The following is a 25,458-nucleotide window of genomic DNA, read 5'->3' as shown; positions in this document are numbered from 1 at the left end:
TTATTGTCCGTGTATCCACTGTGGTGAGTTTATTCATGACCATGTTCAAGCCAAGCCAGGCCTTATTTTTTTGCATTTTGTTTATGTTTGGATGTATGTTAATTAATAAAACTGCACTTGGGTTCTGAAAGCTTGCCTCCAGTGGATATCATTACAACTTTATTTTATGTAAAAAGAATTTAAAGAGTTTGAACATAATTTGTGACCTTTATAGACATAGCCTTATTGGAAGCAACAATGGATCATTTACCTCAGATCTTGAAAATAAATGAAAGGAAACAACTATGTTCAAACTGTCAAGGTGAACAAACAAGTGTATTTTATGATAAATATTTTTTCAGTCACTCAGTATGTCTTTTTAATCATGCTACAATGGTGTAAGACTTAGGAATTTGATATTGTACTTGTCAATTTCATTGCGAATGCAGTCAGTGCGCTTGCACAGAGAGCCCGCCCACACGCTCTTCTGATTGGATGTGTTTTTTGTATTGATTGATCAAGGGTCGAGTCCGGTTTGCAGTTGAAAATCTTCTTGCATCGCGTCTGGTTAGGACACAGTGTTTTAGACTGTTTAAATTTGCTTTTCAAAGCTGCAACAGAACTACCGAGCAGCATCATAAGCCATTTATTTCCTGAGTGCTAGGTTATGGCACATAGTACTGCCATAGAGTTGTGCTAAGAAAAGCACAGATACACACCGTCACTAATAGTGACTCTCTCTCTCTCTCTCTCTCTCTCTCTCTCTCTCTCTCTCTCTCTCTCTCTCTCTCTCACTCTCTCACACACACACACACACACACACACACACACACACACTGATCTGACTGTCTAAATGAGGATTCATTACACACATTTATTCTGACATGTTATTTCACTGACAGAAGTTCATCTGTAGTATTAATGTCATGAAGAGAAAATAAGAGACTCTATAACATCTCACTGCTCCTGATTTATCATACAGCTCAAAGAATTATGGGTAGGATCTCTTGTTTCACTGATGATTTATAACCTAAGCTAAACAGATTATTATAAACCCCAAATCCAGGATAGAGCGGTTGACTGAATGTGGTCTGGACTGTGTGGATGAGGCTCATTGTGTCTCCAGAGACGCTGTAGAAGGACAGCGTTCCTGCACTGTGATCCACATACACTCCTACTCTACTGCTGATGGACTCTACAGGGAGTTTAGTCTTTATGTTATTGTATCTGAATAAGCAACTATCAGGAGCGCAGTACAAACTCCAGGAGTGATCATGAGATCCAAATCCACACTCATAACCCACTTCCTTCCTGCTGATGCTCTTATATGACACTGATATTAACACACGTCCACACCACTCAATCTCCCAGTAACCACGTCCACACACACTCTTTCTACACAACACCTGAGGAAACACATCAAATCTGTGTGGATGATCAGGATACGGCTGAGGGGTGACAGTGTACGTAATCACTCTGTTCCTCTCAGACAGACGTAGGTGTTTATTCACTGTGTTCAGATCCAGAATGAATTGATGGGAATCTGATAGAGAAAACAAATCACAATCAAGAATTATGGATCTGTCTGACATCCTGTGCAAATCATCATTATCCATTATCAAATAAAACGTTTTCTAATTGTCTTCCCTGAATATTAATGTTGGTTATTATTCTGTTTATTATAGTTAGGCCTATTATTATATTTACAATAATCAAATTTTGGGGTCAGTACGATTCATCGAGGTGTCTCATTTAAGAAAAGTAACCGTTAGAGTGCAAAGCAAGAAAGATGTTACAGTATTTCACACCTCACAATGAATAACAGTCAATTTTATTTCTGTCACTTTTCTTCAATGAAAATGACGTATCGTTTCTTGTCTTTATTATTTATTGACTTGACTGTAAAGCTGCTTTGAACCAATCTGTGTTGTAAAAAGCGCTATATAAATGAAGGTGACTTGACTTGACTTGATCCATTATGTGTCTATCACTAGCAAAGCCTAACATGCTGGCAAACATGCTAAAACTTGTTAGCAACATGTTAAGTCATGCTTGCAACATGGTAATTCATGCTAGCAAACGTGTTAAAATATGTTAACAACATACTAAATCATGTTAACAACATAGTAATCCATGCTAGCAAACATGTTAAATCATGTACAAAAGGCCAAGCTTTAAATGACGTTGGTCTTTTTCGTTTGAGTCAGCAGAATTCAATGTCAATCAAAGACTGTTTATGTTCAGAAATTGTGATTCAGAACTCCTCATTGAGATTTAACCAGATCAACATCATATTAGGTCAGTCTAATCTAAACGCCTTGGTGATGTTATATTGTGAAAATCTTGAGTTTTCCCTGAAGGGTGTGTCCGTGGTGGCCTCACAAAGTCTAATGAACAGGAAGCTGTTGTAAGTCAGGCATATGTCCGATCTGCCCCAAACTTTACATGTTTGATAAGAGTTTTGCCCTGAAGAAATCTACATGCCAATATTCAGTTAGTCATAGCACCACCTGCTGGCAACAGGAAATGGCATGCTTTACACTACAATTTCCTCCCAGAAACACTTTTAAATGTGCAATCAAGTCCCAAACATGCTAGAAACACATTAAATCAAGCAAAACTTGGCTAAGTGCTAATATATGCGATTTACCCCACCAAACAGGCATTCAAATTAACATTAAAGAGGTGTGTGAAATTGCAAGCAAAATGTCTGCTAAAATGGTTTGCTCTGGTCCCCTCCCTGTTGGCCGGATTGATGAGATATGTCTAAGTGGTGTCCGCAAAAAAAACTTTATAGACAATTGGAAAAGCTTTTTGCGCTCTTCTTTCTAGTAATTTGGCACATAGTCTTGACTAACTGGGGCCCAGGTAAGCTAGCAGTGTGTTAAAACATGGTAAATCATGCTAGCAACACGATAAAACATTTTAGCAATGTGTTAAATAATGTTAATAACATGGTAATTGATGCTAATAGTATGTTAAAACATGTTAAATCATGCTTGCAATATGGTAATTAATGCTGTTAAAGTGATAAAACATTTTAGCGAAATGTCAAATCATGCTATCAACGGTTAGTTATGCTAACAGTATGCTACAACATGTTAAATCATGCTTGCAATTTGGTAATTCATGCTAGCCAATGTGTTAAAACATGTTAGCAACATGGTAGTTCATGCTAGCAAATGTGTTAAAACATGTTAGCAACATGGTAATTCATGCAAGCAAACATGTTAAATCATGCTAGCAATTTGGTAATTCATGCTAGCCAATGTGCTAAAACATGTTAGCAACATGGTAATTCAAGAACACCTCAACGCCCCCTTTCAATTGAAACGATAATTATCATGATCAACTATAAAACTCTTCTGTCATGTTTTCTTTCACCTTCTACAGGAAGAACTTGAACACACTCAGTGAGTTTTCTACTTGTTTTCTTAGTGACTTACATTGTAGGAAGTCGTTCCTGGTCCTGGGAACAATGTTGGTGAAAGTGACTGTGGAAATCAACAGACATGAAGAGTGTGATTATCATGTCAAGAGAAAATGATCCCTGCATCCGTTCTATATCTTCTACATGCTATGAGATGATGGAGGATGATTTCTGAGAGCGGATGAATCTCCAGGACTTTACCTCTGTCAGAGATCTTATTCAGCTCCTCTTTGCAGAAATCCTCCAGTTTGTCTCTCAGCTGACGGACAGATTCTCTCACGCCATCAAAAGAGGAGAGAGAACTGAAGGGATTGTCATTGACGTCTGTAGATTCAGGAGGAGCTGAGAGAGACGGGAAACTCTACAGAAAACAGAAATCAAAGCTCATCACCTCCACACTTCAGCCAATAACCTGCACTACTGTCAGATTTGATCTTTAGGAACTCTCCTCAATCCAGCACTTTCACAGCATCAGCATCATTCTTCTCATATTCATTATATCACATTAGAGCAACACATTATTTCATATGTCACTTACATCAGAGGTCTTCAACCCTGGTCCTTAAGTTTATTTCCAACCTGCTTCAGCACACCTGCCTGTGTACTTTCAACAAGTGATCCTGAAGAGCTTGATTAGCTTCACCTGTCTTTGACCCCTTGCCTGTCACCCCTATTTTGGCAAGGGGGCATTTTGACATAGCCTGGTCTTACCAGACTCTCGTACATTTAAATTGTACATTTAAATTGTACAGAGAGTCTGGCCACTCTCCATTGACAAGCGTTCCTCGGGTACTCTGTTGAAGTTTAAATCTATTGGATCTGCCAAGAGCCACTAGATCTGCCATAACCAATCGCTAACGTTTGGTCGTGACGTCATGCGTCATTCACCTCTGTTTCTCACATGGAAGTCCGTAAAAATAACTGCAGATTGTGCAGCCACCTCAGTGATAAAACCTAAAACTCGGGCATTCGGATTGTGATTTATTCACGGTGGAGGGGAGAGTTTTGTGATCAGGAACGCGCCGCTCACGTGGTCCATAACATGATTGCTGTAAATAAAATGCCATATGCTTGGTATGATAAGAATAAATGCTGCTGTAAACAACGGCCCAATTCAAATGTTTACGTGCTTTTCTTCTTTTTATTTTTTGAGCGGTGATGAAATATTTTGCTCTTGAAAATACTTGCCAGCATTTAAAGAAATACAAGTCTAGAAATGCATCCAAATTACAGCGAAGCGCAACCGTACGGTGCTCTGCAGGGGTCAAAAAGGATATAAACAGTGAATTTTGAAGTTAAATATTCTTGAAAACTCAGAGATGTGGATTCGGACAGCAATTAAATGACCACACGACCTTGGTGTTTGTCTAAAACAGTCTGTCATTCGGCCGGGGATTTTTACGCAGTTGGTTGGAGACGGGCGGCAATAAAATCACTGACTAGCCACTATAAATGATGACAATACCTTATGACCCCACAAGAAACAATTACTGTCAGAATAGGGCTTCAGCAACTCCTTCACCACTAACGGAGCGAGCTGGAAAATCAAACTTTTCCCGAACCCTGTGGGGAGGAGGGCCACAACATCATGGCCACCAACAAAACTCACGAAAGATTGTTCTTGCTCCGGCTTTAACTTCAGGATATTCGGCAGCAGTGCCACAACAGAATGAATGGCTTCGCTCACATCTTTCTCCGCTGCCATTACTACTGAACTACAACTCAAACTAGCGCACAATATCAACGTCATTGTTCTCAGCCACTTCCTCTGTTCTCTGATTGGACCAGTTAACCTGTTAGCCCGAACCCCCGCTTTTAAAAAATCCTAAAATGGCATACTCAGACTAAAACCGATACAGTTCATGAATCCTTTGCACTAAAAACATAAGTATGGTCTCATTTGAAAGCAGACACTTGGCAGTTTACTGTTAAATCAAATATAATATAAATATAATAATTATAATTATTTTCATAATCAAAAATTGCTATAATAAGCTTCAAAGTTTTGTAACGTTATTAGAAATTTATTTGTATGAAATATCTTTAAGAAAATAAAATTGAAGTTGGCCTTGTAGGAATCTAGAAATGCACTAAAGCCACATGTCTGACCATGGTATATTTCAAATCTGAAGATGATAATATGTTTTTCAAGATCATGTCATGTGATTTTATTTTGAGATTTTTCTAAAATGTTAACTGATGTTTAGTGCCATCTTCTAATCTTCCATTCAGTTTATTGTCTCTATTGTTTTGAGGTGCAAACTGCCCATTAGTTTCAGTCTCCCCAGCACACATTCACACCTCTCTGGCCTGTTATGGCTCTAATTATCTTATTCTTTTGTCTTCATTGTAATCACTGATGACTCTCTATTCAAACTGTTCTATTCAAACCTCATTTCTTTGATCAAACTTCTCACTTCACCTTCTAAACTGCCTCAAATGCCCTTGTTGAAAATAGAAACATTTCAGTGACTTTTTCATTTCAGTCTATTAAAAATTATTCATAAAAATAACGTATATGCCCAGGCGGCAGGTGCATTGGCTAGCTAGCATATTAGCTTAGCACACAATCAAAACACAACAATTTATGATATTAAAACCATGTTTTTTACTCCAAACTTACTTTATATCACAAGTCAAATCTCATTTGGCTTCGGATCAAAAAATCAGACAGAAAATATATAATTTTACAATATTCTGTATAATGATAAAAGTTATTTCGAGAATGGATCCCGAATGTATATGCGGATATGGGTCTATGTATTGAAGTGTGTATGTGGCCACTTGTCAAGAATGGAAATCAAAAGTTTTATTCAAATTCTGAATATATTATAGGCCTATTAATATTTTTTTATATATCGCCTAGACAGCGTGCAAATAGTGCTCCGAATATAATCATTAAAAGCTGTCACTCATTCAATGAACGCGATCTCAGAAAGTTCCGTTATATTAATCAGTGAAGCTGACAGCACAATGAATCTCTTATTTACATGTCTACACTTTATTAGAGAGGATTAGCGCGTGAGCAGAACTGGACAAAAAAACTTGAGTGGTGAGTGGATTCTAACTTCAACACCTGTGATTGGCCATTGCGTTTTTAGAAATCAATAAACATGTCTGTGATTGGCTACATTACTCACCGAAGGGGAAACGCGTTGGAAATTTAATCCTTTGAAGAGTGCAAATACAGAAACGCACTGGCTCTTTTGCCAAATCATCGCTAATAAGATGCTATTATTATAATTTCTTACAGTGGATTACAGATCCTAGATCAGCAGTGTTGTGCAGCTTTTCCCTCTAAAAGCAGTAAATCCTGAGTGCCAGTGCACTGCCTGGGCAGAGGTTTTTGTGCAAAAATGACACGCTATTATCAAGTCCATCTCCCTCGGTCCGGAGGGGGGCACAGGGATGTCCATGGGGTCCGTGGGCAAGCCTCCCCCACCCCCCCAAAACAAAACATTAACAAAAATTAAAAATATTAAGAATATATTTTTAAATGTATAAAAATATTATGTGAATTTAGTATAACAACTTACAACCACAACTACAGTGAAGCCACAAGTGTGTCTTACAGCACTAGATATTACATCAAACATTGCACGTTGCCCATCGCATTACCCTCCCCCAATTCATCACTTCTTGTTGAGTAGTTTAATTAATAATGGAATTACAGAAAATTCTGGAATCCTATATCTCCTGCCCGAAGGTATCAGCTCGTACTCCTTAATAATACCATTTGATTATATAAGAGAGCAGCTATAAAAACAGCAGGGAAGACAATAACCGTGTGAGTACTGTATCATTTCTCATTTGTTTTTGTAGCTCATTTGCTGGTAGAAAGTTTGTCTGTCTATTTAGTGTATTTATTGACGTGCTGTTATAGTCTCGCGCGATCGGGGAAGTTCTCTTTAGACATGCCAGTAAACAAAGTTTCGGTGGGGCGTGGCCAAAGCGCGCGTGGTACCTCTAGTGGTTCATTGTTTGTGGTCAGTCAGAGAGCAGCTATCAAACAGCAGGGAAGACAACAACCGTGTGAGTACTGTATCATTTCTTATTTGTTTTTGTAGCTCATTTGCTGGTAGAAAGTTTGTCTGTCTGTTTAGTGTATTCATTGACATGCTGTTATAGTCTCACGCGGTCTGGGGAGTTCTCGTTAGACATACCAGTAAACAAAGTTTCGTGGGGCGTGGCCAGCTGTATTCAATAACGACACTTAGAGTGAGTATAAATAGAGTGGTACTCCGCGGCAGCCCTCGTGTGAAGCCCTCATTGTGCGAAGAGTGTAAAGACCATTCGACTCTACTCTGCGCGACTCCACTCGAGCAAGGACACCGACAAGGCACTTGAGTATAGCTTTCCTTCTACTTTGTCCACTTTTGTGTTTTCTTGTTTTTATCTGTTTATTTATCTGACCCGTATTCACTATGTGCTTTCAAATCTCTACTTTTACCACAAACACACCCGTAAATTACATTCTAGACGCTGTAATCCTAATAATCTGCATAATGTACCTATTTCCTCTACTACATTAATGTCCATTTCAATTGGTTTCTGGAATTGCCAGTCTGCTGTAAACAAAGCAGACTTTATTTCATCTATTTCCACTCATTCACATTTCAGTGTCATGGCCCTAACTGAGACCTGGATCAAACCAGAAGACACTGCCACTCCTGCGGCCCTCTCAAATAATTTCACTTTGTCACACACCTCTCGCCCGATTGGGAGGGGTGGAGGTACTGGTTTTCTCATCTCAAATGATTGGAAATTTGAGCCCATTCCTTCTCTATCTGGCAACTGCTCATTTGGTTAAGTAATAAAGTGATTTGATTTTGATTTTATTTGAATCGCACTCAATCACTATCACTCACCCTGTTAAAATCCATACCGTAGTTGTTTATAGCCCTCCAGGTCAACTGGGTAACTTCTTGAAGGAACTTCTTGGGTGACTTCAACATTCACCTTGATAAACCCCAGGCTGCAGACTTCACCACTCTTCTGACCTCATTTGACCTTAAGCGAGTATCTACTACAGCTACTCACAAATCAGGTAACCATCTGGACCTTATCTACACACACTACTGCTCCACAGACAACACTTAAGTTACTCCATTGCACACCTCAGATCACTTTCTCATCACTCTTAACCTCCTACTGACTCCTGACACAACACACACTCCTCCCCAGATCACCTTTCGGCGTAATCTTTGCTTGCTCTCTCCCTCCCGTCTATCCACTTTGTTTTCATCCTCACTCCCTCCACCTGCCCAGTTTTCAGCACTGGACACTAACAATGCTACTGACACTCTTTGCTCCACGCTAACATCTTGCTTAGACAACTTCTGTCCCGTTTCATCGAGGCCAGCCCGCACCACCCCCTCTGCCCCCTGGCTGTCTGATGTTCTCCGTGAACATCGCTCTGGACTCCGGGCGGCAGAGAGGAAGTGGCGCAAAACTAATAACGCTACTGACCTAACCCTGTATCAGTCTCTTCTTGCTTCTTTCTCTGCTAATATCTCCACTACTAAAACTACATACTACCACAACAAAATCAACAACTGCTCTGACTCTCGTGCACTTTTCAAAACATTCTCTTCGCTCCTTTGCCCCCCTGCTCTCGGTTACGGAGGCACTGAGACAGGCAAGAGCAGCTTCCAAATCCACAGTACTTATCTTACTGGATTTGTCTGCTGCTTTTGACACAGTTAACCACCAGATCCTCCTGTCAACTCTCATGAAGATAGGCATCTCAGGAACTGCTCTCCAGTGGTTCAAGTCTTCTCTCAGGTAGGTCCTTCAGGGTGTCATGGAGAGGTGAAGTGTCTTAGTCACATCATCTAGCTACTGGCGTTCCCCAGGGCTCAGTGCTTGGACCATTTCTCTTCTCCATCTACATGTCATCACTGGGATCTGTCATTCAGAAACATGGCTCTTCCTATCACTGCTATGCCGACGACACTCAACTCTACTTCTCATTTCAACCAGATTATCCCATGGTTGGTGTTTGTATCGCTGCCTGCCTAACAGACATTTCTGCCTGGATGAAGGAACATCACCTGCAACTCAACCTTGCAAATACAGAACTGCTTGTGGTCTCAGCCAACCCAGCACTTCACCACAATCTCTCCATTCAGCTAGGATCATCAACCATTACTCCGTCCAGGACAGCCAGGAACCTTGGAGTTGTGATTGATGATCAGCTAAAATTCACTGACCACATTACTGCAACAACCCGGTCCTGCAGATTTGCGTTATACAACATTAGGAAGATTAGACCCTTCCTATCAGAGCAGGCCACACAACTCCTGGTCCAAGCTCTTGTTCTCTCCAGACTGGACTACTGTAATGCTCTTCTAGCGGGCCTTCCGGCATGCACTATCAAACCCTTGCAACTGATCTAGAATGCAGCGGCGAGGGTGGTCTTTAACGAGCCAAAGAGAGCGCATGTCACGCCTCTCTTCATCAGTCTGCACTGGCTGCCAATAGCCGCTCGCATCAAATTCAAGGCACTGGTGCTCGCCTACAAAACAACCACTGGCTCTGCACCAATATACCTAAACTGGCTTGTTCAGACTTAAACACCCTCCAGGAGCTTACGTTCTGCCAGTGAACGATGCCTTGCGGTGCCATACCAAAGAGGCATGAAATCACTCTCACGGACCTTTTCCTGGACCGCCCCCACCTGGTGGAATGACCTGCCTTTCTCAATTTGAGCAGCCGAGTCTGTAGCCATTTTCAAAAAAACATCTAAAGACACATCTTTTCCAGCAGCACCTGACCAATCAAGAATAGCACTTAACGTTCCATTAATTTTCTGTCTGTCTAATTTATTTATTTTTATTTAAAAAAAGTTCTGTTCTGTGTATTCTGTGCTAGATTAACTGAGACTTGTTACAGCACTTGCATACTGTTACCCTTGACTGTTGTAGTTGCTTCTATTGCTCTCATTTGTAAGTCGCTTTGGATAAAAGCGTCTGCTAAATGACTAAATGTAAATGTAAATAAGGGTTTACCTCCATCTGTTTTAACTTATTTAATACAATATCTGGAAAGTTGATAGGGATCTAGTTTATGCAATACATTCTCTCTCACTTTCCCTATAACAATACGTTCAAGTGATTTCATCACTATGGACGTTAACACCACTGGCCTAAAGTCATTATTTTCCTCTGGTGGATGTTTTTTTGGGACCGGAATAATGACAGATTTTTTCCATAATGAGAGAAAATTGCCAGTATCAAGTGATAACTGAAATAAGGGACTCCATGCTGGTGTTAATTCATCAGCAAATGTTTTAAGTAAAAGAGCTGAGATACCATCTGGCCTACTAGACTTTTTAGTATGCAGCCCTTTACAAATTCTAGTGACAGCAGTTGGATCAACTTCAATCCTATCCTGGGTGACATCACATATTACTGAACTAAGCAGGTCTCTAAACTTATCAAAACTACCACTCACAGCCAAATCAAATCGTTTATAAAAGTGATTAAGTTCATTTGCTTTATCAAATGAATTCATAATCTGCATTTCTTTCTTGTTTGAACTTAGGTGAATCATTCCTCTAACAGCATCCCACAACTTTTTAAATTATTAGTTGAAACCGCTAGAATGGGTAAACCCAGCCTGATCTGCCGGCGATTTGATTTTGCCCTGCAACTCAGTCTGGAAACCTGTACATTTATTTCTACTGCTTCTGTTACACTTTTGCGGGAACCAATCACAGACTGGCTTTCACCTGGCATGCTATTGGCGGGTTTAACACGATGATGGATAGAGAAGTGATGGGTCGTTGCACGTTGATCACGCCTCTTGTGGTCTGATTGATTGAAGGACTATCCAATTGCGTACAGCGTCATTTAATTTATCTTCCTTTATCACAACTCTTGTACAGTAGAAAATATATAGACTCCCCAGACCAATGTTCAATCTTAAATTGAGCTTGGTCTGGTGATAGCCAGACAATGAAACCGCTTCTCTAACATGCAAGAGAGATACTCTTACTGCATGAGAGTATACTGCTCTCTCACCTCCTTCAATTTTCTCCTCAGATCTTTTTGAACTTCTTTCAATTCCATTACATTATTATTCTTAAAAGCTTGATTTCTCCTCCTAATACAATGCTTAATCTCAGGGATAATATATTACTTATTATTTGGATAAATCTTAATAGTCTTTTTAGGGACCACAGTATCAACACAAAAATGAATGTACCCGGTGATCACATCCGCAATACCATCAATATTATAAAATGGTATAATGAGAGAAAATGATCAAATAAAATGATGTCTATCTATTCTTCTGCATTGTTAATTGTTACATTAAAATAAGACATTTTAGTCTTCTCAGTCGACTCTATAAGCACTGATGTAAGGATCTTTCTTTTTAAGAAAAACTTCCCACTAGCTCCAAATTTTTCTGAAGAAAATGGCTTTCCCACTTTATATTAGGTGGCCTTAATTTTAATGCGAGTATATAGTAGTTAAGTACAATGTAATTATTGTGTTCATATTGTATTGCAAAACACTTTTGCTGCTATCGTGTGGTGGTATGGGTACGTTTAGGTTCAGGGACAGGTGTGGGGGTATGGGTAAGTTTAAGTTTAGGGTTAGGGACAGGGACAGGTGTGGTGGTATGGGTAAGTTTAAGTTTAGGGTTAGGGACAGGTGTGGTGGTATGGGTAAGTTAAGTTTAGGGTTAGGGACAGGTGTGGTGGTATAGGTAAGTTTAGGGTTAGGGACAGGTGTGGTGGTATGGGTAAGTTAAGTTTAGGGTTAGGGACAGGTGTGGTGGTATGGGTAAGTTTAAGGGTAAAGTTAGGGACAGGTGTGGTGGTATGGCTAAGTTTAAGGGTAAAGTTAGGGGCAGGTATGGTGGTATGGCTAAGTTTAAGGGTAAAGTTAGGGACAGGTGTGGTGGTATGGGTAAGTTTAGGGTTAGGGACAGGTGTGGTGGTATAGGTAAGTTTAGGGTTAGGGACAGGTGTGGTGGTATGAGCAAGTTTAAGGGTAAAGTTAGGGACAGGTGTGGTGGTATGGGTAAGTTTAAGGGTAAAGTTTGAGACAGGTGTGGTGATATAAGTAAGTTTAAGGGTAAAGTTAGGGACAGGTGTGGTGGTATGGGTAAGTTAAAGGGTAAAGTTAGGGACAGGTGTGGTGGTATGAGCAAGTTTAAGGGTAAAGTTAGGGACAGGTGTGGTGGTATGGGTAAGTTTAAGGGTAAAGTTAGGGGCAGGTGTGGTGGTATGAGCAAGTTTAAGGGTAAAGTTAGGGAGAGGTGTAGTGGTATGGGTAAGTTTAAGGGTAAAGTTAGGGACAGGTGTGGTGGTATGGGTAAGTTTAAGGGTAAAGTTAGGGACAGGTGTGGTGGTGTGGGTAATTTTAAAGGTAAAGTTAAGGACAGGTGTGGTGGTATGGCTAAGTTTAAGGGTAAAGTTAGGGACAGGTGTGGTGGTATGGGTAAGTTTTATGGTAAAGATAGGGACAGGTGTGGTGGTATGAGCAAGTTTAAGGGTAAAGTTAGGGACAGGTGTGGTGGTATGGGTAAGTTGAATGGTAAAGTTAGGGACAGGTGTGGTGGTATGAGTAAGTTTAAGGGTAGGTTTAAGGTGTAAGGGACGTGTCAACAGTGTAATTATGAATGTAACTACAGAAATTAAATACAGATGTAATTATATGCAGTAGGGATGCCACAATTCTCAATATAATATTGAACCGTTCGGTATGGCATTCACGGTTCAATACGTGCTTGGGAATTGTGGTTCTTTCGGTTGTGCATTTAATGAATTATTTTTCTACGAATTCTATCATTTGCCTCCATCCCAATATACTGAAAACAACGCGACATACATTCACATCACAGGTTAGTTGTCGAGTAATACTCACTGAACACTATAGTTATTCACAATCAAGAAAGTTAATTATTTTCATGCGTTTTAAATCCTTGCTGGTTAAACATTTCATTCGCGTGCTTATGCACATGCGCTTTTCTGAGCGCGCGCACTAAACGTCTGACAAACACGTGATTACTGGACTAAGTAGTCTTACTGCGGTAATACGGTCAAATACACACAAGGTTAACATAAACACAGTGGGTTATGGCTAAAGTGAAAGTAAAATCGGCGTGTCTGTATATTAGATGCACGCAGGTCTTAAATTGACAGCAGCGCAGCCTAGTGAACACGCTGTCCTTAAAGGGTCAGTTCACCTCTAAAATTATGTCATTATTTACTACATTAAATTCATTTTTGAGAAAACTATCCCTTTAATGTTAATACAACAACAAAAGACAAAGAGAAAATCACTCACTGCTCTAGACTGAAAAATACAGTAGCTAAAAATCTATGTATATTTTATAGTGAAGTCTATGTAGTGTTTTATTTTTACATTTATTCATTCAATTTCATACTTAAATGCTGCTGTACAGCTCTGAGCTGCCAGTGTAAATCTTTATTTTATATTATACAATACACTAGGAATGTTTTTTTTTAAGTAAAGTTTTAAGTTTAAGTAAGGTTTTTCAATTCTTTAAGTAAAATAAAGAAAGAGTATTGCAATAAAAAATAGCGGTGAAGTCTTTTTTCTCCTTAACCTCTTGCTGTCCCTGTCGCCTAAGAATAGAATCGAAAAAAACTGATGTGACAAGCCATCAGAACCGAACCAAAAACCGTGGTTAAAAACCGAGGTATGTATTGAACCGTGGACTAACTGTATTGTTGCATCCCTAATATGCAGGTAATATTTAAAATGTAAGTACATTGTAAAAACATGCATGTACACAATAAGTGCATTGAATCAAATGATTAATTTTAGTACATAGTAGTTATGACTTGCCCTTCTGGCCTAATAGCTGACATTTTCAGCTTTCCCGTTACTGGATGATTTTCTGAACGAGAGCACCGTGCCAAAAGCCAACATGCGTCTGGTTATAGGGACTCACTGAATTGACATGCAATGCATTGAGTATTTCCATGAAAATCAAGCCATGTCTGTAACAGAAGAGTGGATTAGAAACCCTTCACAGAGACGTCATTGACAGGGATGCCAATTTAATTGAAAGTCACACTAAGTGACTGAGAACTGAGTGACATGACATTAAGGAAACTTTTCCCATTCGCATCAACCTATCTCTAGGGTTGCCACCCGTCCCGTAAAATACGGAATCGTCTCGTATTTACAAGCAAAATGGCGATCCCGTATCAAACCAATACGGGACGTGATTTGTCCCGTATTTAACATAGGTCCACACATAGTTCAATAAACACATAAGGATTTTGCTGTGTGGAGAATACTGATAGCAAATATAAAGAAATCAATTTCACAATAAAGCTCATTTGCGGCTGATTGCGTTTAAGCGGCTTTGTTACCATAGCGGTGGAGTCTCGAGAACAGGAGCTGTAAACTTGCGCGTTTTTTTAAAAACATGTTGAGCTCGAGTCCACTGTTTGAACGCAAAAGGATCTCCAGGTATAGAGCTGAATAGAAAAAAAGGTATCAATGGGTTTGTCCAGTAACTCATGATGAACCTCAGGCCAACTGCACACTTTATGAGAAGCATTTCAGTGTCTCAGACTGTCTGACTTAAAGCAGCAGTGCTGACAGACCGGTCTATGTGACAGACACATCCGTGCTTCTAAAGGTAGGGCCTATATGCTTATTGTTTTTTTTATGGATAATAGACTATATTAATATAATATTCCATACATTATCAGAGCTTAGCAGACATAAATTATATTTTTTAGACAGGTTAATTCATAGATTATAGCCTAATTAATGTTATTATTAATTTATCATTTAGCTAGGCTATACTAATATACATAGGCTAATAAATAATCCTGTCATATAAAGTTTATGACATTTAAAAGAAAATATTTAGATAAAAATGGGACAAATAATTACATAATAATATAGAATATAAAAATAAATTTTTTTGAATTTCAGAATTGTCAAAAAAGTGATTACTGGTTCAGAATGACTGCTTTAAGGGACAGTTCACCCAAAAATGAAAATTCTTTATTTATATTTACTCACCCTCAAGTTGTCCCAAACCTGTATACATTTCTTTATGAACACATCGGACGATACATTCCTACTATGGAAGTCAATGGTGCCCCCAAAGCAGCCTGGTTACAAACTTTCTTCAAAATATCTTCTTTTCAGCAGAGCAAATAAACATGAATGGGTGTCCCTCATTTTGCCACACTGAAGGTGACAACCCTACCTATCTCTGTCAAAATCGAGGGATGAGGGTCTGTCCATATAAACTTCCCTCAACCACTTCAAGAATAGGAACACACTTTTAAATGTATTCCCTCGAGGGTAAGTGCTTATGGAAGTTTGCGAGTGTGTGTCTAAAGTGGAGCGGAACGCAGCCCAGATTGAGGCACCATGGCTGAGTAGAGGCATGTGAGTGGATAGTTTCCTTTTACTCACAAGGGTTGGGAAGCACTGCCATGTTATTTTAACAGCTAAATAAATAAAATGTCTCACAAAAGTTGCAGTTTGCAAAATTCATTTAGGGAAAATGTATGAGACTTTAATGTTAAGAGCCTGAAAATAATCTAGATATAAAACTGAATGTCTGATCATGTTTTGATTCAAATTTGAGGATGATACTCCCAAAAATGTAGCTTTTGTATGATTTTATGTCAAGAAAAGTCTAGGCGTCCTTTCAAAAAGGCCCTTTATTTCAGAACATTTGTAATTGTAAAGAGTAGTTTTTCATTCAAATAAATCTGCAATAAACTGCTAATTATAATGGATAAACAGTTACTGAAAAACTAAAGCAACTATTTACAGAATTTACAAAGTGTAAAAAACTAATTTAGTTGATAAAAACAGTCTGTCATAGAGTCTGCACGCTCCTATCTGGTGTGTACGTAAATGCGTGCCGGTTTGTGAATGTGACTGAAGACGTAACCACTAGCAGTTTCAGTTGACATTAAATTGCGCAAGATGATGCCTTTTGATTGGTTACTGCATCCATCCATCAAAACTTTGCTGGCAAGGCATTGGCTAGGCATTAATTGCCTTTATCCAACTAAAACCATGGGTGCATTGATTCCTGTATATAATGAGTCATCAAAAAGCCTGTGATTGAAGGAAAGAGGAGGGTTTAACGTGAGTGGAAGAGTCTAAGCTTGCAGGGGGTGTTGACAGAATACTGATTAGAATCAATACTTCATTGAAAATGGACATGATTGATTACTCTAACTCAAAACGCTATACACAATATTTTTTCATTGTTTTGGATTAAAAGTTGGGATGCATTTTGAAGAGTGGATCCGTTACACTGACATGTATGCAGCTGTTTTTTGGATTTGTCCGATCTGATCTGCACGATAAGAGATTAAAAAGGAGTACTGCGTTTATTATGCTGATGTTTAAATAGCGAGTGCTTCAGCATTTCATTTAACCCTTTCCTCTGGTGTATTTATTGCAAAAACAAGTTCAGAACATGAATCTTGATTGTTTTAGCTTTTAAATGATACATAGTTTGTGATGGTTGATTGAATATTTTGTATAAAACGAAAGATAGATAAAAGTACAAACATGCCCAAATCCGTCAACCCCCCCGCTCATGATTCCGTGCGGGTTAAGAAGTAGAGGAAAACGTCTCGATTACGTATCTAACCCTCGTTCCCTGAAGGAAGAGAACAGAGACGTTACGTCAGTTATTGACGGAATGGGAGTTTTGCTCAGAAGCCAATCGCCTTCAAGATCTACAAAATGAGCCAATAGCATGAGATTGCCATGGATCTGCAGAATTTGCATAACACAACTCCGCCGTGGCAATCTCGCATTATGTTTACCTGCTAAGCGCCCCGGCCGTACCAGCGGTACAGCGGTTGTGGCATAGGGACATAACGCCTCCGTTCCCTTCCTTCAAGGAACGAGGGTTATATATGTAAACGATACGTTCCCTTTCAGTCAGTACACTACAAGTCACATCAGTTACTGACGGAATGGGGGTTCCAAATTCAATCTCGCCACAGTGGCTGTTTTCCAGCGTCCTGCGTTGACCAGAGCTGGCCACTTGGAGCGAGTACACAGGAGGACACTGGCTCCACTCAGAGATTATAGAATATTGCAAATGTGTTGGGTGTCACCCAGCCTGCAGTTCTACAAATGTCTGTCGGCGAGGCGCCATGCGCTCAAGCCCAAGAGGAAGCAACACTCCTAGTGGAGTGTGCTTTGACCCCTAGAGGGCATGGCATGCCCTGAACCTGATATGCCTGGACAATGACGTCCACTATCCAGTGAGACAACCTCTGCTTGTAGAGAGCCTTCCGTTTCTGCTGCCCTCTGTAACAGACAAAGAGCTGATCTGAGGTCCTGAAACACTGTGCCTATCTACGCAAGCGTGAAGGGCACGTACTGGACAGAGCAGTGCCAAGGCTGGCTCTGCCTCCTCCAGGGGCAGCGATTGCAGGTTCACCACCTGATCTCTGAAAGGAGTGGTGGGAACCTTGGGCACGTATCCAGGACGGGATCTCAGGATCACGTGAGTTAGCCGGCCCGAATTCCAGGCACGCTTCTTCCACCATGCACGCGAATTCCACCATGCTTGCAGGTCCCCACCCTCTTGATGGAAGGGCAATCAAGAGCGCCACTTTCATTAAAAGGAACTTCAACTCTATTGATTGCTTGGGGCTCAAAGGGAGCTCTCTGCAGGTCAGATAACACCACTGTGAGATCCCAAGAGGGCATCTGTAGAGGGTGAGTTGAATTTATCCTTCTTGCTCCTCTAAGGAACCTGCGGATCAGGTCGTGCTGTCCTACCGTTTTTGAGTCCATCAGGTTGTGGTGAGCCGATATTGCAGCCACATAAACCTTCAGGGTGGAGGGAGACAGCCTTCGCTCCAACCCTTCCTGGAGGAAGGAGAGCACGGACCCGATCGGGCATTCCCTGGGATCTTCTTGCCAAAAAGAGCACCGGGTGATGAAGAGGATCCACTACAACACATAGGACTGTCTCTTACACAAGGCCCTAGTGGAAGTGATGGTAGCTCCCACCTGTGGTGGTAGGGCACTCAAACCTGCCGCATCCCGTCTTGCTATAGGGTGACCCGTTTCTGAGTAAGGAGGTCCTTCCTCAGAGGGATCGAACAGGAAGGTGCTGTCGCAAGGAGTATGAGTTCGAAAAAACCAGGTCCATAGAAGGAGATGGCAGGCGAGATGTGACATCTGACGGGAACGTAGACCACCTTGTCGATTGATGTATGCTACTGTCGCTATGTGTTGTCTGAACGGAGCAGTACGTGTTTGTCCTTGAGCAGGGCTCGGAAGCGGTGCAGGGCAAGACGTACGGCCAGCAACTCGAGGCAATTGACATGCCATAGGCGCTGGGGTCCTTTCCAGGAGCCCGCCGTAGCTTGTCCATTGCACATGGCACCCCAGCCCGTGGCAGAGGCATCTGTTATTATTATTATTATTATTATTATTATTTGTTACATTTATATAGCGCTTTTCTAGGCACTCAGAACGCTTTACCACCAATGTGCAGCATCCACCTGGATGATGCAACGGCAGCCATATTGCGCCAGTACGCTCACCACACACCAGCTGATTGGTGGAGAGGAGAGAGAGTGATGATACCAATCGTATATATATGGGGATGATTAGGAGGCCATGATGGACAGGGGCCAATGGGCAAATTTGCCCGGGTTACACCCCTACTCTTTATCGATGGGCATCCTGGGATTTTCAATGGCCACAGAGAGTCAGAACCTTGGTTTAACGTCTCATCCGAAGGATGTTGATACAACAACATGCCTGGAAACTTGTTCTAAGGGAACTCCTGCCAGTAGAAAAGTGAGGTTCACCCACGGCGTGAAGGTTTTGATGGCAGGCCCGAGTGACGGGGACCTGGAGCGTGCCTTGTTGCCATGCCCATCCCGGGACTCAATCACGAAGCCAGTGCTGAAGCAGTCTCATATGAAGCAGTCTGAGCGGCTTTACCGTGGCTGCGGATGTCATATGCCCCAGGAGTCTCTGAAAAAACTTAAGTGGAACCGCCCTCGAATTGATGAATGTAAGTCAGCAGTGACTGCCCACGCTTGCTCATAAGCTGCAGCGGGCCGCCAGGGCAGAATATGTTTAATCGCCTCTGCTTTTCTACGGCCGAGAACTGTTGGGCAAAATTCTTGACCAACCCGCCGAATAGCCCTGGGCCATAAATGGGGTTCCTTGACCACGGCAGTGGACATTACCTGACTGAGAGAGCGTTCAGTAACCTTTGTCGCCCGTAGGATGAGGTCGGTAGCCACACAAAGCTCTTGCACAGGTGCGGGGTCAGCACTGCATGCTTCTGAGCACCTTCGCCTGATAGACTTGATGGATGGCCATAGCATGCAAAGCGGATGCGGCCTGGCCAGCGGCTCTGTGGTCTCCGCCACCAAAGTAGACATAAAGTCACAAGCCTTGGACAGGTGGTTTGGGTCCCCACTCGCTGCTGAAGCACTCTGAGGACACAGTTGCATCGCAACAGAACACTCAACAGGGGGAACCGCAGTGTACCCTTGCTCCGTGCCATTATCAAGAGCAATAAAGGCGAAAGAGGCTGCAGAGCGGCCTCGAGAAGTCAATGGAAACTCCCATGACTTCAACACCTCCTCATGCACTTCCGGGAAGATGGGCACTGAGGGTTGGTGGGTGCTTTCAGCAAAGGCCGCCCCCAGATACCAATCATCCAGCCTTGAGCGCTCAGGACATGGCGGAGGGTTTCACTCAAGCCCGATGCTCGCAGCTGCACGGGAAAACATGGCTGTGAGCTCCGGATCAAATTCGGACAAAGCTGGGACTCCCAAAGGAGGCAGCACAGCCAAATCTTCATCTCCAGAGGAATCCAGCCCACCTTGTGATGCGGCAATCAACATGACGTCATCCGCCTGCACCCCAAATGAGACGCTGGGCCCAGGATGGGCCACCAGCACCTTTACCCGCCAACACCACTAGGAATATTTGTCGGGTTGGCCTACACTGACACTCAGATCACCCTGACCACCAGCCAAAGTACTGCCTCTCGTGGAGGAAGTAGATTGGGGTGTGGTAGAGGGGACCCTCTCTCCTGAACGGAGATCATGGAGTCTCGATCGCAACACCGCGATGGCCCCGCAGTGGGAACTTGAGTCATCCATGAACGCGCGCTCAGCGTGCACGAAGCCCAAGCACGTCAAAAAGCGTACATGCCCGTCAGGCGGATTAATCAGCCAACCGCACCCAGAAACAATGCACGGGGGAAACATCTTGAAAAAGACGTGCTGCATGCAGCTCTTTTAGAGAGGAGAAAGCTCTGCAGAAATGCTGAAGCGCCCAGGGAGAACACACGCTGTTCTAGATCACTGCACAGATCAGACAGGAATGCGGAACTCGCAGGAACGTGCCGGACACTCTGGAGAGACACTTGTCTTGAAGAGAGAATGCTCAGGAAGGCACACTCGGCTCTGAAGCAGAAACATAATGCAAGAGTTGCATTATGCAAATTCCGCAGACCCATGGCATTCTCATGCCATTGGCTCGATTTGTAGATCTCAAAGGCGGTCAAAATACAGCATTGTGAAAAGATGTGAAACCGTTTTTTGGTTATTGGATTGTATAATCAAGTTCATGGATTTCACATTACAAAATAAAAAGTAAAAAAAAAAGTTTTTTAACTGTTGTTGTTTGGCAGCTAAATATATATTCCAAAAGAAAGATATCATAAAAATGCCTTCTAAGAGATTTCCAGAGCTGAACTGCATTTGTAAGTGCATCTCTTTCAAGAGAAGATGATCAGATTAGAATATGACTAATGATTATATAATAACTGAACACACAGATCAACACTTCAGTCAATGGTTCATTCTGCTCTCATTAAATGTTTCTCTGTGAGTCTCTTGTTCTTCCAGATCTCTGTTACCTGCAGGAAATGGATGTGATCCTGTGTGTGTGAAAGCTGCTCCAGCTCAGCATCTTTCCTCCTCAGATCATTGATCTCCTGCTCCAGTCGCTCCAGTCGTCCTTCAGCTCGACTCACTGCAGTCTTTTCCTGATCTCTGATCCGCTGTATGGCCTCAGAGCGGCTTCTCTCAATGGAGCGGATGAACTCAGAGAAGATCCTCTCACTGTCCTCCACTGCTGTCTGTGCAGAGCGCTGTTAAGACACACATCACAATCACACAGTGATTTCAGTGAATCCTGACTGAGACTTCTCAAACTTCTCTTCTTCTCCAGACTCACCTTATAAGACTCCACATCCCCTCTCAGCTGCTGAAGATCTTTCTTTCGCTGCTGGATCCTCTGCGTCTCCTTCAGCTGATGCTAAAGCACAAACCAATGACAGTGACAGTAATACTACAACAAAATCATCATATGAACAGCTGATATTAATTAAATATTGATGGTGAGATCTAGTATGGAAATGTTCAAAGGTTCAAACTAGGACGAGTCTGATACCGATGCTTCAATTTTTGGTACTTGCCGATACCAATACCTGCATTTGTCATTTTTAAAAACATTGGGTAGAGAAACCAAATGAATATGAATCAAATTAGTTGCCTTAATTTGTTTAGCAATTATTTCATTCAGTTATTTTTACACCCCATTATGCCTGTTAAAATGTATTGTATGAGCTTCTGTTACTTTCACTGTTCTATTGCTTATATATTTTATTTTTCATTAATAGCACATTGAATATTTAGCAGGGCTCAACGCTAAGATTTTTTTTCTAGTATTTCTTTCTTTTTTCAGTAGGTTTAATAGGCTGTTGTCACTTTAAGAGCTGCCTGTATCCAACATACTGTTACGCACGCATTTTCTTTTTCAAATGTTTACATTCACTTAATACATAAGCATCTATGTTTCATAAGGATACTCGCAGATATGGGCATTTTGACATAACTCAGTTCAATTTGTCAGTTCAAGCACAAAAAGTCATCAAAGAGAACTCAATTTCATTAGGCTATTTACGCTCTGTCTGAGGCAGCTTTCTGGGTGCACGCTTCGGATGTTTGCACAGAAAACTTCTTGACGTCATGCGATTACTGTACCGCCTTCCTGTAATGTAGGGATCCACTCATTATACATAAAATCATGTAACAGTTATATACAGCAGTATTATTTTTAACATTATTAGTTTTTAACAAAAATGTTTATATTGCATGTTGATATAGTCACATTTATTGTTTAATGGCGTTGGTGTTGTCTCATCATCATCTCCTCTTAGGGTATGTTTACACGTCAACGATATACTAAAAACAGACTACAGCGTTGTCAAAGCGATCCACGTTCACATGGATTTGCGAAAAATGACAAAAAATGCTGTTATGCATGCCAGGCCAGTAGTTGCCGATGTCACTTTGCCAAGAAACACCCATAAACATGTAATACATTTGTTAATGAAATTAAAACTAAATAAGCGCCTGTGCACACCGGGACGATTAGCGCTTATCGCCAGTATTTTTCGGCACGTCTTTGTGTTCACACCCAAGCAATTTTCACTGCCGATGCGCCGAGAGAAAGTGCAAATTCAGTAGATGGCACTTCCGCTACACAAGGTGGTGCTGCGCCACTTTACTCTTCTGACACTTGCTTGTCACACAGAAGAAGAAGAAGAAGAGAGACAGTATTTACCACAGATATCCATAATAAAGGCTAGATGTCTCGTCCGCGCGGCTGGCCAATGGAGGTTGACGGCCGCACCTGGCAGCCATCTTGTCACAGGCAGCTCACTCATAACATTGTTTTCATGGTGCTTGCACCTTTTAAATAACCATAACATGCTCAATTTTCTACCGATTTTCAAACTGTTTGGTTTGTTATAAACGTCAGAGATGTAGTTATGACACTGCATACTTATGAAAAATTATTCATAATTTGTTCAAGCATCCATAATTTTAGCCACGTTAAGTCTGATAAGAGTATTTTTCACTCGCCTTAAATCAGGTACCCCAGAGCCCTGCCTGTGACAAGATGGCCGTCGGTGATGACGTTAGAGACTCCGCCGTAAGACATCTAGCCTTTATTATGGATATCTATGGTATTTACGTGCTTGCCAAAACCATTCACACACTGGCTGAATCCCAAATCACCCCTTAAACCCTCATTAACTATTCCCAACGTTATCCACTAATATAATTCACTTAAAGGAGTGAATGAAAAAGAGTGAGTGAGATCAATGTGTGCTCGGCAACCAAGTCGTGGTTTTCTGTAACTTCAGCAACTCCAGGTACGTGAAGAAAAGCGGCTATCTCATTGGTTGGCCAGTTAATGCGCAGCGTAAAAACAAAAAAAGGTTTTTTTTAAATGACGCTTTTACACCTGTCATGCACACTCACATTGGGCATTGGCGCCCTTTGTTTAGACACGAGGCATTAAACATGTGCGAAAATCGTCACAGTGTGAACAGGCCTTAAAGGGATAGTTCACCCTAAAATGAAAATTCTGTCATCATTTACATTTTAGAAACTCATACAGGTTTGGAACAACTTGAGGGTGAGTAAATGATGACAGAATTTTCATTTTTGGGTGAACTATCCCTTTAAGTGTGTCTACATTTGTTCATCAGTGTCTAGTTTAAAGTTTATACCTGTTTCTCTGTCCTCTGTGCTGAAGCTGATACAATGTTGTGGTTTTTATGTTCATCCATCGTACACAGCACACATATACACGCCTGATCAGTGCAGCAGAAAACATCAAGGAGCTTGTCGTGTTTCTGGCAGATCATCTCCTGCAGTCGTCCAGTGGCTTCCGTCACTTTGTGTCTCTTTCCTTTAAACAAACTCTCATGTTGTTCAAGGTGACTCTGACAGTAAGAGTTCAGACACACCAGACAGGACCTGACGGCTTTGTGTTTTTTTCCAGTACAGACGTCACACTGCACATCTCCAGCTCCAGTGTAACGGTCAGCAGGACGTTTACGCTTCTTCAGTTTCTCCACCACTTCAGTCAGCATTGTGTCTTTAGTTAAAGCAGGTCTTGGACTGAAGGTCTGTCTGCACTGAGGGCAGCTGTAGACTCTCATCTGATCCTCCTGATCCCAGTGGCCTGCAATACAGCTCTTACAGTAACTGTGTCCACAGGGAATGGTCACTGGATCCTTCAGGAGATTCAGACACGCTTGACACTTGAACTAATCCTGAGAAATTCTGGCATCTGCCATTTTACTGCATGAATACAGAGACACAAACACACAACAGTTTAACTACACTTCAGTTTCTCTTACTCTGAACGCACGTTTCCTGTTTTTGAGTGATGTGTGCAAAACAGGCATGTCTGTAAAGCAGTCTTTTGTGATCCAGTACAAAGAATTGTGCCCAAAATATTTAAGAAAAAAATAAAATAATCGAACTGTAACCTTCTTCGTTGGTGTGCTCTCCCAAATGTCTCTGCGTTGTGTGATGTGCTGGGTGTATGAGGAGGACACTCAGACCGTAGTTGTGTCACAGCAGTGAAGCTTTCGTTTTATTTGTCTCTTTAGACACATCAGACACTTGTCACAAGTAAAGAGAATTGTGTTCATTCCAAATAAACATCAATATAACATTACCTATCAATACAATAGGCAACACCATGAAGCTGAGCCAACCCAACACCATACACATGGTTGCAAACTCAAAACGAAGGAAAGATAAACTACAACATAGGGCAAATAAAGACAGGTGTAAGCTATATGCAAAATACCAAAAATAAAAAAATACACAAATTAAACCTTGAACGCAATACAATATACAGAAACATATACTCCACCACGTGACATTGATAAGACATGAAATAATATCATAAATACAAAACTGCACATAAATGCTAGTAAACATCTTTAGCGATAATATAATTCTCTAACTAACATGGATGGCCAAAATAATCATATAAATTATATTTAGAGAACAGAAGCCTTCTTACCTTGTCACGAGGAAAGAGAATTGTGAACAAACAATAGCTCCACCAATGCAAAGATGGCTCAGTTACCAACTGAAACACTCATAAAACACTATCTATATATATTTACACAGTGCTTGGCTGAAAAAACATCCACACCATTCTCAGCAACAGCACATTTGTACTCTCTCAAGCTACCCT

The 25,458-nt window shown here is 41.3% G+C and overlaps 1 protein-coding gene across 1 annotated transcript; it reads right to left on the bottom strand.

The window, feature by feature from the left end:
- Positions 1 to 338: 338 nt before the first annotated feature.
- LOC307121163 (E3 ubiquitin-protein ligase TRIM16-like) lies at positions 339 to 25,458 on the bottom strand. The gene is made up of 9 exons (XM_079808650.1): positions 25,282 to 25,458; positions 24,737 to 24,871; positions 23,969 to 24,545; positions 21,622 to 21,702; positions 21,302 to 21,535; positions 3,611 to 3,770; positions 3,426 to 3,473; positions 793 to 1,522; positions 339 to 743 (listed from the first exon to the last, which is right to left on the bottom strand). The coding sequence occupies exons 3-8, from the start codon at positions 24,401 to 24,403 to the stop codon at positions 963 to 965; spliced, it is 1,518 nt and encodes a 505-aa protein (XP_079664776.1). The 5' UTR covers positions 24,404 to 24,545; positions 24,737 to 24,871; positions 25,282 to 25,458; the 3' UTR covers positions 339 to 743; positions 793 to 962.

The sequence above is a fragment of the Gobio gobio genome (genome assembly GCF_949357685.1).
Source record: "Gobio gobio genome assembly, chromosome: 2".
Lineage (NCBI taxonomy): Eukaryota > Metazoa > Chordata > Actinopteri > Cypriniformes > Gobionidae > Gobio > Gobio gobio.
The sequence above is the reverse complement of the archived record's forward strand: the minus strand, read 5'-3'. Positions and strand labels throughout refer to the sequence as shown.